A 15,344-nucleotide genomic window follows, 5' to 3' on the forward strand; every position below is an offset into this window, starting at 1 on the left:
GAATACCTCTGTGGCACTGGATACACTACACACTCTGTTTACCTGCGTTTCATGTTAATTTCCTGTTTTCTTATGAAACATGACCACAAAGAGTAGAGAAATGGATATCAACATGAGTAACTATTAGCTATAGCCTGTAGCTTCTCAAAGGAAAGCAAGAAGGAAGGCTACATGTCAATGCATTCAGCCAGAGACAGATGTTCAGCTGGATTTATGGGCGGTTAAGTAAACACAGCTAGCTGTAAAATATCATTTTTACACTAATAACAATCACCATGTAGCCTATAAATACAGTAGTTTGATAAACCATACTGTTCTAAAAACAAGCTAAGCGGTAACTATTGAAAGCGTCTGCTCACGTACCATGCAGAGTCTCCAGAAAATGTCAAAGTAAACTTGGTTGAAGATAAAGTCGCTCCGGTGGATGCGGTTATTAGAGTCGTTCTTCTCTCGGGTGGACATTCACAGCATTCCGTTGCTTGGAGGGGGGGGGGAAAGGACGTTATATTTGACCACGGTATGGATAAATAGCACCTCTCGCTGAAAGTTAGTTTACTTGTATCTACCTCCTTTTACTAGGAGCTTCATCTGGGGGCGGGGCGTAGAGGAAGGAGGCTGAGCTGTGCGCGAGATCTTCCCAAAGCAGGGTACACGGTCAGGAGGTCCTTCAGTCACCTTCTCTTACTTATCATACATTTTAGTCCAAAATTGGGAATGCATGACTGTGTGCTGAAATGTCTTAACACTCAGTCCCCTTTTACAGTACAGACAGAAGTGCAACTATAAAAAACTTAAAATACAGAAATATTAATACATAGGGTTGCTACATGTCGCTTTTATCACAAGAGGGCCCATAGAGGGATCTCTATATGGGGGTTCTTGATGCCAGATTATGGGAATGTCTAGTTAAGCAAGAGTATTGTTACTTATCATAGCACACTTGTATGTCTCAACTGAGCACTCCAACATCTACTGCTGCAGAAAGAGGTCTTCTTTTATTGTAGGGAAATACATCTGCATGGGAAATATATAATTCTGGTATTTATTTGTAACAAATAGCACTTACAGTAAGTACTGCATGTAAGCACAAATATATGATGCTTTTACTTGACTTCAGTATTTATGCTGTTGTACACATCTTCTCTATATTTGAGAGGAAACTATTGAACTTTTTACTTCACTATTATTTATTCGAGAGCAATAGCTACAGTTTAGTTTATAAAATACAATGCATTGAAATAGATTAAAGCAGTGTGTGTGTTTTCCAAATGGGATCCCTCAAGGACAGGACAAGGGTGCCCCAAGAATTATTTTTCATTTGTTTACTGTACATTTTTGATCATGTTTGGCCATGTTTAAAAACAAAGCAACATTTATAGAACTACATTTTTGTATTACAATTTCAAACATGAAAATGGAACTCTGTTTAACTATTGGCTTGGTGGGGTGCCATAGACAAAAAGATCACTATGAAGGAAGGCCTATATAAAGTTCTTAAATGTAGTGCCACATACAATATTAAACATTAAAAAGCTGCTTACATAATAGTAATAGTAGCAAGTAATAGTGATCCAATTATTTAACAATCTTGACCATATAGCACTGTGAAAGGGGCCATTCAGAATAATTGCTCCTTTAATTTTTGATTACTGAGTACTTTTTGCTGCCAAATCTTATTTCACTTAAATAAGATTTGGAATATAGAACTTATAGTGGGGTAATTTTACATCATGGTCTTATTTATTGTACTTAGCTAAAGGATCAGACACTTTTCTACAAGTATCTTACGTGTAAACAGGTAAGAGTGCTTTGCTTAGGGACACAACTGTTGGTGTAATATATATACATATATATGTATGTATATACATATATATATGTATATATACACTACCGGTCAAAAGTTTTAGAACACCCCAATATTTTTAGTTTTTTATTGAAATTTTAGCAGTTCAAGTCCAATGAATAGCTTGAAATGGTACAAAGGTAAGTGGTGAACTGCCTGAGGTTAAAAAAAAAGTAAGGTTACCCAAAACTGAAAAATAATGTACATTTCAGTATTTTACAAAAAGGCCTTTTTCAGGGAACAAGAAAGGGGTTAACAATGTAAAGCTGTTCTGCAGCAATGGAGGTTGATCAAGCTTTGAAAGTTGGTGCTACCAATTCCCACAGGTGTTCCAACTTGTCTGGATTACTTACAACCCCCTCTGTTTGTATAAAAGTATTGTTGGAACACACTGTGGTACCGTACCCTCGTGAGCATTATATGAACAGTATTGTACTGCAGAAAGTAGTGTGTTGCCATAAAAATGGCGGGAAAAAGGCAATTATCAATGGGAGAGAGACAGACCATCATAACACTTAAGAATGTTGGTCTTTCCTACAGAGAAATTGCGAAGAAAGTCAAGGTGTCAGTGAGTACAGTATTCTTCACCATCAAAAGGCACTTAGAAACTGGGGGAAACTGACAGGAAGAGGTCTGGCAGATCCAAAGCCACAACAGAATCAGAAGACAAGTTTCTGAGAGTCAACAGCTTGCGTGATAGGAGGCTCACAGGACAACAGCTTCAAGCACAGCTTAATAGTGATCATAATAAGCAAATCTCAGTTTCAACTGTAAAGAGAAGACTTCGAGCTGCAGGTCTGATAGGTCGAGTTGCAGCAAGAAAGCCATTGCTAAGATGTCAGATTAAGAAAAAGAGGCTTGCCTTGACCAAGAAACACTGCCAATGGACTACTGAAGAATGGAAGAAGGTGCTATGGACTGATGAATCAAAATTTGAAATCTTCGGTTCATCACGCAGGATTTTTGTACGCCGTCATCAACTGTCAAACATGGAGGAGGAAGCATGATGGTCTGGGGCTGTTTTGCTGGATCCACGCTCTCGTGATTTGTACAGAGTGAAAGGCACCCTGAACCAAAACGGCTACCACAGCATTTTGCAGCGCCATGCAGTATGCGCCTAGTTGGTCAGGGGTTCATCCTACAGCAAGATAATGACCCAAAACATAAGTCCAAACTATGCCAGAACTACCTTAGCAAAAAATAACAAGATGTTAAGCTTACCAGACTTAAACCCCATTAAACTGGTTTGGGATGAACTGGACAGAAAAGTGAAAGCAAAGCAACCTACAAGTGCCACACATTTATGGGAACTTCTGCAACAGAGTTGGGAAGAACTTTCTGAAAAATATTTGATTTCCATTGTAGAAAGAATGCCACGAGTGTGTTCAGTTGTTATATCTGCCAAAGGGGGCTACTTTGATGAGTCAAAAATTTAGAATACATTTTGGTTTATTAATTGATTCCATGATTTCTTTTTTAACTTAAATTGTTCATTTGTTCTATTCTTTCATTTCAGAGTACAATAAGACATTGAACTGCATGAATTTCAATAAAAACCTGGAAAAGTTGGGGTGTTCCAGTAGTGTATATATACAGTATTCATATTCATTTAGAATATACATTTTGTTGGCCTATCCCCATTATTTTGAGATATTGTGTGATATTGTCAGCAATTATGCTTTTTAAATAAGTTATGTCATGAACAATATAAATATGTATATGGCACTTAAGGAAGCAGTAGCAAAGTGGTGATAGAATTTGACACGAGACAGTAACTGTCGTGGCTTACTGGGACACTTTCATACAATAGAGCCATTGTTAATGTTATCAGTAACACCTGTGCTTTTCAAATATGACAAGTCAAAATGTCTTCTTTGTAAAAGGCCTACACACACAGATATGCTCTAGAAATGTGCATTTACCATCAGTGGAGTAAGAGTGCAGAGTAAGAGTTCTCTGTCCAGGCGTTGCGTTTCCAAGCTAAATCTGTACGTATACTATTGGAGATGCTGTGATTAAATAGGTTATTGGAAAAAAAGCAAATATGTTAAACTAGGAAGTTATCATGTTTATTGACATAATGTATAACATAACAGAAATCTGATCTTTTTTATGATTAACAATTTTAATTTTTTAAACAACATACAAAACATACAGTTCGCAACATGAACACCCCCCCCCCCCACACCACCTTGTCATCACCACCCACCCAGACAAAAATCAAGAAAAGATGACACAGTAACTACAACATTTAAGACCATACAACAAAATAATAACAAAATAGACAATAAACCATAAACCAAATAAACATATGCAGAGTTCTAAATTAGCACCGTTTACCAGCCAAATGCTGGTGAAATATGCAAGTGGCTGGTAGATTTGCTTCACTCACCAGCCAAAAAACCCAATGGTAATCTATTGAATGGCTGGTAATATTTGAACATTCATTAGCCATTTGGCTGGTAGACGAAAATGTTAATTTTGAAGCCTGAACATATGTATAAATGACAACACCATAAGCCCATCATACACGTCTCTCCCCAGCACAAAGCTTTTTTGGAGCCTTCCAGGAAGCTTAGGTTTACCCAATTTCTAGTATAAGCATCCAACCTGGCAAACCGTTTATATGACATTTCAAGTGCTGGTACCCCTTCTTTCCTCCATCCTCTTAAAATAATCTGTCTGGCTATTATTAAACTAGTCTGGACCCAGCATCTTATATGTACTTCTCCATCCTGCTTAGGATTGACCCATCTCCCAGAACAAATAATGTTGGGCTGAATGGAACCTGGGTCTCTACAGTCTGACATAGGTCATCATGTATCAAAATTCCTGGACATTATCACATGACCATAGGACATGAAGTAAATGGCCATCCTCTGTCTTACATTTCAAACTATTTGGTGTGTCTTTCAAACCAATTCTAAACAATCTGGAGGACGTCCAATTGAAGAAAGGCATAATCTTGAACTGAATGAGACGCAACCTCACATCGCGTGACATACAGAAATCTAATTTGAGCAAATGCAGTAATACAAATTTAACCACAGAGTTATCTACAATATTACAAAGAACTAGCTACCTCCCTACTGTACTTTGTGTTTTGATAGTGATACTGCCAAATAGGGGCTATAGGAAAGAAATATATATACCAATACAATTTGAATATAATTAAATAATGATATCAGTTGTTTTGACTGTTAAATACAGTAACAATTAAGAACAAGGCTGACAGGCATAGATACAGTGTAGATTCCATCAAATACCAATGGAAATGGTATTGCATGGCATATTTTCCGAACACTAAATAATCACTCATTTTACATTACAAATGTGTACTAGGGTCACAAGGGAGAGTTTGTCAAACATTTGTTTTTGTTTGTTTATGAAATAATTCAGTTTTCTTTACCTTATTCTTCTTTTTTTTAGGGGTAACGAGAGAACTTATTCCAAAATAAAATGATTAAAGGCAGGGATAACCATCACAAGGGCTAAAACAGAAAGACAATCATACTACAGCTTTTAATCTACCTGATGTTAATGCCTTTGGAATGCGAGAGGAAGCCTTTGTCAGCATGTGCTGCTGATATATGGGCCTATACTGTACATCCTACTGCTGCTAGGTTACAAGGAACATGCCATCTGTAAGGTACCAACAAGTCACTAAAGAAAACAATGCATTATTTTTGAATGACATTAAGTTTTCATGTGAGGCAAAGAACATGTGTAAAAGCCTGCTTTTGGAATCAAGCATCAAGCATTATTCATTTCTCAATGTAGTTGTTAAAATGCTCAAATGACCAGTAAATAAAGCACAACCAACGAATGTGAAAGTCATGTTTCTATAGAGTGTTGTTATGGATTAGATAATTTGGTTATTTTACAGTTTAGGAATGTTTGGCCTCTGAGAGAGGAAAACACTTTGGCCTGGGTTACATTACATTAATTTGGCAGATGCTTTGTTTTGCTCAAAGCAACTTACAATTAATTACTTTACACCTCCATAAGGAGTGCACTCAACTTCCTATGTGATATGTAAATGCTATAACATTACCTTTTGTACATTATTGCTTTTGATTTTGGGCAAAAGAGCAGTTGAAAGTAACTTGCTTTTCTTTGTGATTAGATTAGCACAAGGATATTATTGGGTATGTAATCACAATAAACATCACCAACCTACTTGGCTTCTCCCATATTTAAACTTTGGGTGGCTTCTAATATTAGGATGTAAGATACTTAGCTCTCACAAAACATTTTTGTCACACACTTTCAATTCACCACCCCACAACCCCAATCACAAGCGCTAAACTGTAAGCAGAATGATTTCGGTGTGTGAAATCTCTCGTACCCTCCTGAACAAACACTGCTTTGCTGTGATATTAGACTTCCACTACAAAAGAAGACGCTGTGTGACTGGGTACAACATAAATGTCAGCTTAGTGATTTACCACTAATGAGACAGCACCTATGACAAGAAGGAAGGAAACTTTTGTTGTGGAAAAAACACACACACACACAAACACTGAAATGCTGCTTTTGAGAGCTGACAAGGAAACGCTCAAAGGGATCAAATTATTTTACATCTCATACATATGCATGTCACCGTTAAAGTGTTCCACTTTGTTTATTTACACTGTGTTAGGGTTGTGAATACAGCTGAGAGGAAGGGAAATAGAAAGCCTAACACTGCATCAAAGATAAGCACAATCTGAAGCCTCTTCACATTCCATTAATGTAACCGGAGTTCTTGAGTTTGTATTGACCCAGTTGATTGCAATAGTTGTCAAATCCAACAATGCTCTGTCAGAGGTGTCATGCTGCACTCAGTGTTAATGCCATCAAGTATAACTGCATCGAATAACAAATGATCTCAGTATTTGGTTGGATTGTTTTACAGCAAATAAAGATACTGGGCTAGACAATTTAGGCTTATATAGGCCTAAGTATAGTTTTCTAAAAAATGTGTTCATCTTTGCATATGTTATTGGCTATGTGGCATAGATATTATGTAGAGTTCATGTGAATGAGTATATATTGTTTTATATTGTGTATATTTATTTTGTGTTGTCTATAATAATAATAATAATAAACGTATCAACCATGATGCATTAAACATCTCATAATCTCATAATGAGTGCTTGATGGAAAGTAGTAAGCAAATTAAACTTAGAAACTGTAATGTGACCATAGTTATTTTTTGTGATTAACAATTTTTATTTATTTTTTAAAACAAAGCATACAATTTGCAACATATCCCCCCCCCCACCCCCCTCATCATCACCACCCATCCAGACAAAAATCAAGAAAAGATGACACAGTAACTACAATATTCAAGATCATACAACAAAATAATTACAAAATAGACAATAAACTGTAAACCAAATAAACATACAGTATGCAAATGACAACACCATACGCCCACCATACACATCTCTCCCCTGCACAAAGCTTCCTAGGAGCCCTCCAGAAAGCTTAAGTACCTTCCCCCATCTGACCTGGTGAACCGTTTGTATGAAATCTTTTCAAACAACGCCGCCCTAGCCAACTCACAAGCCCACTCTTGGATTGATGGCAGCCCTTCATTCCTCCATCCTCTTAAAAGAATCTGTCTGGCTATCATTAAACTAATTTGGACCCAACTTCTTATGTGCTTATCTATCCCGCTTAGGACTGACCCTCCTTGAACAAATAATCTTGGGCTGAATGAAATCTGGGTCCCTGCATTCCGACAGGGACCATAGTTATTTAAAGGTGTGCTGAAATTCCATTTGATTGAACACTTTGGTAAGTCGGAATAAAAAAGGAAGCATGGGCAATTCCATAAATAAGCAGCACATACAACGATTGTATATTCTCAACTCATATTGGCAGCGTCATTTTATTTGTATACACCTAGAAAAAAATAATGAATAGAATAACTTGTCATCACTGTGAGAATCCCCTTTTCTTTGTCCCTGCTCCAGGATCGTCTTTGGGACACTAAATATTTTTATTTGGGCAGGGATTGTTATTGGACTGCTGCTGACTCGAGCTGCAGGGAGTTATTGGATGGCCAGAGAAAAGAAGGATCTACTGCCTCATACATTTGAAATCACATAATGACACCAAAAAAACAAATACAGTGTTAAAACTTTACTTCAACTGGTTCTCTTGGCACTCTACGACCTTAAATGGACCTGGACAGTTTCTCACATGTTTTCACTTTTATTTAAAATACCTATCAGTAGCAAGAAAGATGAGCTCATGTTTTTGATAATACTGGGTTTTATATCGAAGCATAAACACATGTGAATTCTATTCAAATTCAGACTTTTCTTTTAATTCATTTAAAAAACCAAACCATATGCTACTAGACCACTCCAAACATCTTTACTCTACATCCTTTACCAACAACATATGGTGCACACATTAAGAATAAACTTTATTTTTAAAGATTTTTGGGGGGCATTTTAGGCCTTTATTTGTGACAGGACAGCTTAGACATGAAAGGGGAGAGAGAGGGGGAATGACAAGCAGCAAAGGGCCACAGGTCGGAGTCGAACCCGCTGCGTCGAGGACTGAGCCTCTGTATATGGGCGCCAGGTGAGCTACCCAGGCACCCTAAGAATAAACTTAGATAGAAAGCAAGCTAATAACACATTCCTGTGGGTATCAAGTGCTGCCCCTGTCTGTTTCAGCTTTCCATAAAAACAATCCTTTTTTGAAAATATGTTTTTAACAAGCAGAGCTATCTCTGTCAGCACCTCTCCCACCTGCTCACCATGTATGTCCTTACCAAAGTGGGTGGAATGTACTCACAAATTCAGGATTTTAAGTGCCCTCATGTGTACTGTATGTTGAGAGTAGTTTATAATTCATTCTTTAATTCAGCCTGGGCAACCAACATACCATGTAATGCAATCATTTGGAGGACACAAATATGTGGATTATATTGCCCTCTTATGGATGATGTAGACCAAGGTAATTCTCAGAAAGAGAGGCCCGCTTTGCATATTTCTTATAAGGTCATCTTTACTGAACGATTCAGACAACTAAAGATGTACATATTGGTAGTAGAAGTAGTGGCATTAGTAGCAGCAATAGCAGTGCTGGAAGAAGTGTGGTCCTTTACTTAAGTAAAAGCAGCAATACCACATTGTTAAAATACTCCATTGCAAATAAAAGTCACGCATTCAAAAGCTAAAAAGCTGGCAACTACAAATACAGCTAAAAGTACTCATCATGCAGGAAATGGCTCCAGTCAGTTTTGTATTACATATCATATTACTGGATAATTATTATTGATGTGTTACCTGTAAGCAGAATTTTTAAGATGTGTTTATGGTGGAGCTTATTCTAGCAGCTTCCTTTACTTGAGTGGTTGAATCTACAAAAATGCATCAGATTTTATAAAAATCATTTTAGGCTTTGTATGTACAGTCTTAATCTGAAAACAACCTAGCTGTTACATTAATGTAATGGCATAAAAAGTACAAAACATACAACTGAAATGTTGTTATATATGCATAAAGTAACATAAAATTGAAAGTAAAGTACAGTATTTTAAATCATATGGTACTTGAATAAATGTATTTGGTGACATTCTACCACTGAGTAGCAGTGGTAGAATGTGTGAACTTTGCTTGTTGCCTGGCTTGATTTGAGGAGTGTATATTCATTAATTCATTGAAAAACGAAACCAGTTTCTACTCCTCACATATGAACCATCAGAGCATTTCCTACAGTACTGCTTTCCAAAGTGAAATAACATTATGTCTTATCACATTGAATTTCTCTTGTCAGAACTGTAAATATGTTAATCAATTACTTTTGGGTATAAAAAACACAGAACCACAGCAACATTCTACAGGCTTCTGCCATCAAACCTCTTTTGCATGATGGTTTAAATCCAACATTTGCCAATGGCTCCATCTTGTGGACAAAATGTGTAAATGATGCAGAAAATTGAATTAGTTTAAATTCCTTTCATTTATGAGATACAAATATTGGGTGTGTGAGTGTCAAACATTTTAGAGACCACTGCATTGATGTTGACCACAACTAGCCTAAATCTACAAGTTTCAAGAAATATTAAAGTATATTTAAAATGACACGTTGCAGAAAAGCCTCAATGATTTGGATTCATGCCCATTACTGTTGTCTTTTTAATGTTTAAATGTTTAAGGTTTCATGCAGTAGACATAATAGACATTGTGACAGGTCAGCCTATTTCAGGCGTATATTTGACAGGACAGCTGAAGACATGAGATGGGAGGTAGAGAGGGGGAACGACATGCCGCAAAGGATCGCGGGACGGACTCGAACCTACGGCCGCTGCGGTAAGGAGCCCGCTCAGTCCCCCCTCCCAATGGTCAGTTAGTAAATTCAGCCCAATGTCCACGTTGTCCACACACCATCATGGGGTTTTCAAGTTGTAGCTAGGCCGATGTATTTTTTTTTTACAGGACTGGTTCCATGTTTGTAGGCTATGCCATTGTCATTGCCATCATCAGGCCATCATAAGCGCAGGTAGGCTACTTCAGTTCACAGGAAGTAAACTAATGCCTAGTTCGAGTTACCCTTGTAAAGTCCACAGGCGCTGCCTCATTTTAATACTCTAAACTCCCCATTTTAAAGTTTTCTTCAAACTTTTAGTGATTCTACATGTCAGTCATGTTCATTCTATCGCTTCACATTTCCCGGTTTAACAGTCCCGCAAAATAGCTAACGTTACTACAAAAGGCAGTAATGTTAGCTAATCAATACAAGTTGTTATTCCTTACAACGTGTACTTCTCTATAACCTCATGGGAAAGGTACACATAATCAAGGCAGATATATACATAAGTAATATAGTAATTCCCTTGGTAGAGAGTGGTTGGTAGCTTTTATGTGCAATTGAAACCAAATTTTCCGCTTCTGGGTCGGCACGCGAAATCAGCGCTCCGCCCAGATTTCAGTTAACCTTCTCTTTCAGTCGATGCAAAGACAGACACTTTGCCCCTCTGCTGGAAGTCGGACAGCTAGACTCCCTGTACAGAGAGACAACCGAAATATCTGACATTATTTAGAGAAGGGTTAGTGTTAGTGACTTTGCACCGACCATGCAGTCAGTATTCTTAATAATTGATAACCCTCCAGGATACTTCCGTGACACCGAGTTGCCATTTTGTTTGGAACAACTCAACAAAAGTGTTGTCTAATGCTTTAAAACCCCCCAGGTATCGTTAGCTAACGTTACACATGATAGGAGACACATTGGGATGTGTTTGTTTTTTGCATGAAAGAAATGTTTCTGGCGCCTTTCTCTGCAAAAAAAGCAAAGTGGAACAACTCTAGTTAGTGTTTTGACCAATCAGTTTTAGAGCCTCGTGCAGAGGGGTATAAATTTGAGGCAGTTGCCGTAGAGACGCCTGCCACTGAACGCAAGAGACCGTGATATCGCGTAAGGTAATGCTAGCACTGTGACGTTAATGCTTACTAAATACCATGTTTTACAAAAGTAAACTTCTATTGTGGTAATGTTAGCTGATGTAACCCTACTAATGAGTGAAACATAGGCTGTCATAAGTTAGAAAGGAGCCCATGAACGTAACACCTTCGTAACATTTAACGTACCTATAGCTACTGCTAAATTAGCTAGTTAGCTAGCTACAGATGCTTGCGTAAAGTGAATATTGCATGAACATGCACCGGATAAGCCGTATGGCGGTAGTTTGTACAACTGGTGGAAATGTGAAAATACCTATCTAGCTAGCTAGCTATATTTTACAATTGTCAGTTAACTAACGTTAGCAATCAGGCTGAAGTGACCAAAGTCGCCTGGCAACGCTAGCATTTATCATAAATTTCCTAAAGAAAGTCCTAATGTTAGGTAACGTTAGCTAACGTTAATGTGACTGCGTAGGTCACCATAACTTACTTTATAACTTGCACAATTCGTCGGACGAATTTGAATCTACAGTGTTTTTTTTATTTGTTTTTAAAGCCAAGCGCTGGCTTCATTGCCCTCTAATTTTTGTTGACGTGCTCTCTCAGCAATGTGGAAGTAGCTAACCTAACTTTAAGTCAAAGTTGCTAACCTGTGGGCGTGATGGTGGCTTAACGTGTTGCCCTGATCACTGTCAACAGCGCAGCCATGCTTTCAGTTCAAGACCGATGCGTAACATCTGAAGAATTATAAACACTTAACTCAGCCAGGCTTACTACACCTTATGTATCTTACTGTAAGATTGTTGTAATCATTAGCTAAAGTTAAGATGCTGGTAAAACTGGTCTTTTAAAGCAGGTGAAATGATGGTTCACTTTAATATGGTTTAATATGTTTATTTCAGACTCCCAATAGGCCCATAGCAGGAAATACACAAACAAATATACATATACAAAACATAATACCTGATGAATATCTGATGAAAATCGAAAGCAGCTCTTCCTAGGACTTGTTAGAGCCTCTATGATGCTATTTTCAGACTCATCCAAACGACACATACATTTATACATTTATTGTCTCAATAGTGCCTCACATGTAGAAACGCCAGCATTTCCAAACCATTGACTTGGCTTGTAAAATTATTAAAAAGGCTATATCAGATTGACTTAAATGTGTAAAGGACACCCCTAAATGCAACCATTCACACAATGTGTGTGTTAACAGTAATGGTTGTTATTGTGAGGGTTTCAGAAGGGAACCTGGATACTTAAGGAAAGTGATGATATGAAGGGGATATGGAATGCAGAAAAGCAGAAAATCTTTAATGTTAGAAGCTGGTAGCAGTAAATGCATTGTGATTTTACCTGATAATGGGCTTAAACAACTGAATATTAAGATTAAGTAGGAGTACATCTATCAGTCAAATTAACTAGTTTCAGCTGTAGTATGTCCAAAAACTACAAAAAATACAAATAATGCTTTTATGCTTTTTATATTAAATAATTACAAACCTCAAACAGCAGTTGACCCCAATCTTGCAATTGAATGACAAGATGTAGGAGACTGAGGAGCTCATCATTAATTGCACATCCTTTGTCATGGTTTCAGTGCTTTACCTTTTTTAATAAATACAATATATAATATTGTGGATATAAACTATATGTAAATAAAGTTGGCATGTTAGAAACCTGAATCTATAATTGTTTTGGCTGAGCTGAATGGAACAATTTCTAAAAGATGCTGTAGGTGGCAGTAGCCTATTACCCATGTAATACTGGATCTTAAAGTTGTATCTAACTGTAATCCTGAGCTGCTAAATGAGGTCAATACAGTCAGCACTTTTACATTTAATAAAACAGATGGTCTATTTTAGGATAGTAGCTTGAGCTTTTTAATTTCAAACTTAAAACAATAATGAAGCAGCGGCTTTGAGGCCTTCTAATAACCATAAAGGCGAAAGCAGCTAGGGTTGTCATGGTATTGATTTTTTTCGTACTACACAAATTTATGAAGTAATTCAAACAGTCACAGTTACCACCAGAAAAATAATTTTAATCTCAGCTGTGCATTTATTCCTGTAGTAGTATTGGTCTGCATCAGAGCATATGAGCGACAGGAGGATTTCTGGTGAGTGCAGAGCTTATGTTTTAATAATTAGGAGCGTTGTAGGCTACATGCTGATGAAGGTGCCCACCCTCTTTCCATGCCAGCAGTACCTGAAGCATCACTGGCATCCGGCTGACTTTTATCATAAGGAGCTCCGGGCACTGGTGGCATGGAGGGAGAGCAGGCGCTGTTCCTCTGATAAATGCAACGCAGTGCTGGAAATGAACAGCTCTGTGAGGAAGAGTGGAAATTCTGGATCCTCCACTTTCTCACATCCATTTGGAAACAGACTGATAGGTGCCATTAACCCTTGTGTGGTCAACACAAGGATTATGTACTTCCCTTTACTTTGTTGAGAATTGCTCTCTAAACCCTGTTTCTTGTAAAGTAAGTAAGTAAAGTTTATTTCTAGAACACATTTAAACACAGTTTAAGCTGACCAAAATGCTGTACAAACAAGAACTAAGGTGCTGTATTAACCCTTGTTTAGAGAGCAATTCTCAACAAAGTAAACGGAAGTACATAATCCTTGTGTTGTCCTTCGGGTCACTGGGACCCGAAGGACAACACAAGGGTTAACATGCTTACAAGAACAAAAACAAAACCGCATTGTCATGGGGATAAGCTCAACTGTGCGTAAACCAAGACAGCCCTAAAAGCAAGCCTTCTATCTATCTATCTATCTATCTATCTATCTATCTATCTATCTATCTATCTATTTCTTATTGTCAACAAATCCTATTAAAATACCTAAACCAACAACTTTTGGACTTATTGGACCTATCCAATTTTCTCTGACTGGATAGCTGTAAAAGAAATGGGTCACAAATAAACTTGTTTTGAAATGAGTCATTTCCTTTACCCTCGTGGATGGATGTTCTTTGCAGGTAAAATTAATGATTACTTTAATTAAATTGTAGGTATTTTATTCAATGTTATAGCATTTGGAAAAAAAAAATAAAGTAAATGACATCTTTTACTTTTTTTTTTTTTTACTCAAACAGATGGGTATAATATCATAAAGTAGGTTTATTGACCATGAACTTAAAAAAGCGTTACAAAAAGTTACAAAAACGTGTTTTTTTTGTTTTTTTTTAAATGACAATTTTGACCTGGAAAGATAACTAGTTCATGGTCGACAGGAAGACAACGCAAGGGTTAAACAGTTGGGCACTGAGTAAAGTTAGCTAAAACCGCAGTGAATAGTTTTATTTGTTGGGACTCCACTGTGGATTGATACACATTTGATGCTACACACAGACACTGGCCTACTTGTTATTAGCATTAAATAATTGTTGTTTTTGGTCTTTTCATGGAATTAGTTGGCAATAAGACAGTATAACTTGAGACTACATTAGCTGCTGCTAGCTTAACCCATCCAAATGTTGTACTGAACTGTGAGCAGTCAAGTTTCATTGTTGGTAATGTAGGCAAGATTTTCAGAAGCAAGGCTTAAAAGAATATGTTTCAGCGCTCTCTTAATACATTTTCTATTTTTTTTTTTTTTTTCTCCCAAAACTTACATTTTTGTTAAAGCGCTGGAAAATCTTTACTCCTTGTTTAGGAAAACCTGTGATGAAAACTTGCTGCCAAGCATCAGACTGTTTCCCCCTTATGGCCTTTGGACAACACAATGTCTAATGTGAAAGTCTTACCCGCTGTGAGTGGAAATCCCCCTCCCCCAGAGGTCATAAATCCAAAGAGCCATGGACGTGTAACCAATCAGCTACAGTACCTGGAGAAGGTGGTGATCAAAGCTTTATGGGGACATAACTTTTCGTGGCCCTTTCGCCAGCCAGTTGATGCAGTGGCACTGCGTCTCCCAGTAAGTAATTGGATTGTTATTGTAGCATGTCAGCTTATCTGTAAAATGTACTGTTTAGCTTTTTCTTGTTTTCAGTTAAAGGATTTCACAGTGGACTCTAAAATTAGGTGCATCCAACAGAATTTGTCTTGGTGGATAAGTGCCATTAGACTGTGATCTGGG

The 15,344-nt window shown here is 37.4% G+C and overlaps 2 protein-coding genes across 9 annotated transcripts in view; one reads left to right on the plus strand and one right to left on the minus strand.

Moving 5' to 3' along the window:
• The window catches only part of tgfbr3 (transforming growth factor, beta receptor III), an 84,579-nt gene extending 84,002 nt beyond the window's left edge, over positions 1-577 (minus strand). The window contains exon 1 of one of the 2 annotated variants that reach the window (XM_039810776.1): positions 364-576. The gene's annotated coding sequence lies outside the window, so the exon portion shown is untranslated. Of the gene's footprint in view, positions 1-363 lie in introns of both variants that reach the window. The other variant, XM_039810775.1, reaches the window with a different exon arrangement.
• Positions 578-10,258: 9,681 nt separating this feature from the next.
• Positions 10,259-15,344, plus strand: part of brdt (bromodomain, testis-specific) — a 43,387-nt gene continuing 38,301 nt past the window's right edge. For 4 of the 7 annotated variants that reach the window (XM_039812337.1, XM_039812342.1, XM_039812343.1 and 1 more), the window contains exons 1-2: positions 10,932-11,271; positions 14,922-15,182. In XM_039812337.1, the coding sequence (XP_039668271.1) occupies positions 14,991-15,182 (192 nt within the window). In that variant the 5' untranslated portion in view covers positions 10,932-11,271; positions 14,922-14,990. Of the gene's footprint in view, positions 10,352-10,877; positions 10,899-10,931; positions 11,272-14,893; positions 15,183-15,344 lie in introns of those variants that run through there. The other 3 variants (XM_039812340.1, XM_039812341.1, XM_039812338.1) reach the window with 3 other exon arrangements.

This window comes from Perca fluviatilis, chromosome 9 (genome assembly GCF_010015445.1).
Source record: "Perca fluviatilis chromosome 9, GENO_Pfluv_1.0, whole genome shotgun sequence".
NCBI classification, from domain to species: Eukaryota; Metazoa; Chordata; class Actinopteri; order Perciformes; family Percidae; genus Perca; species Perca fluviatilis.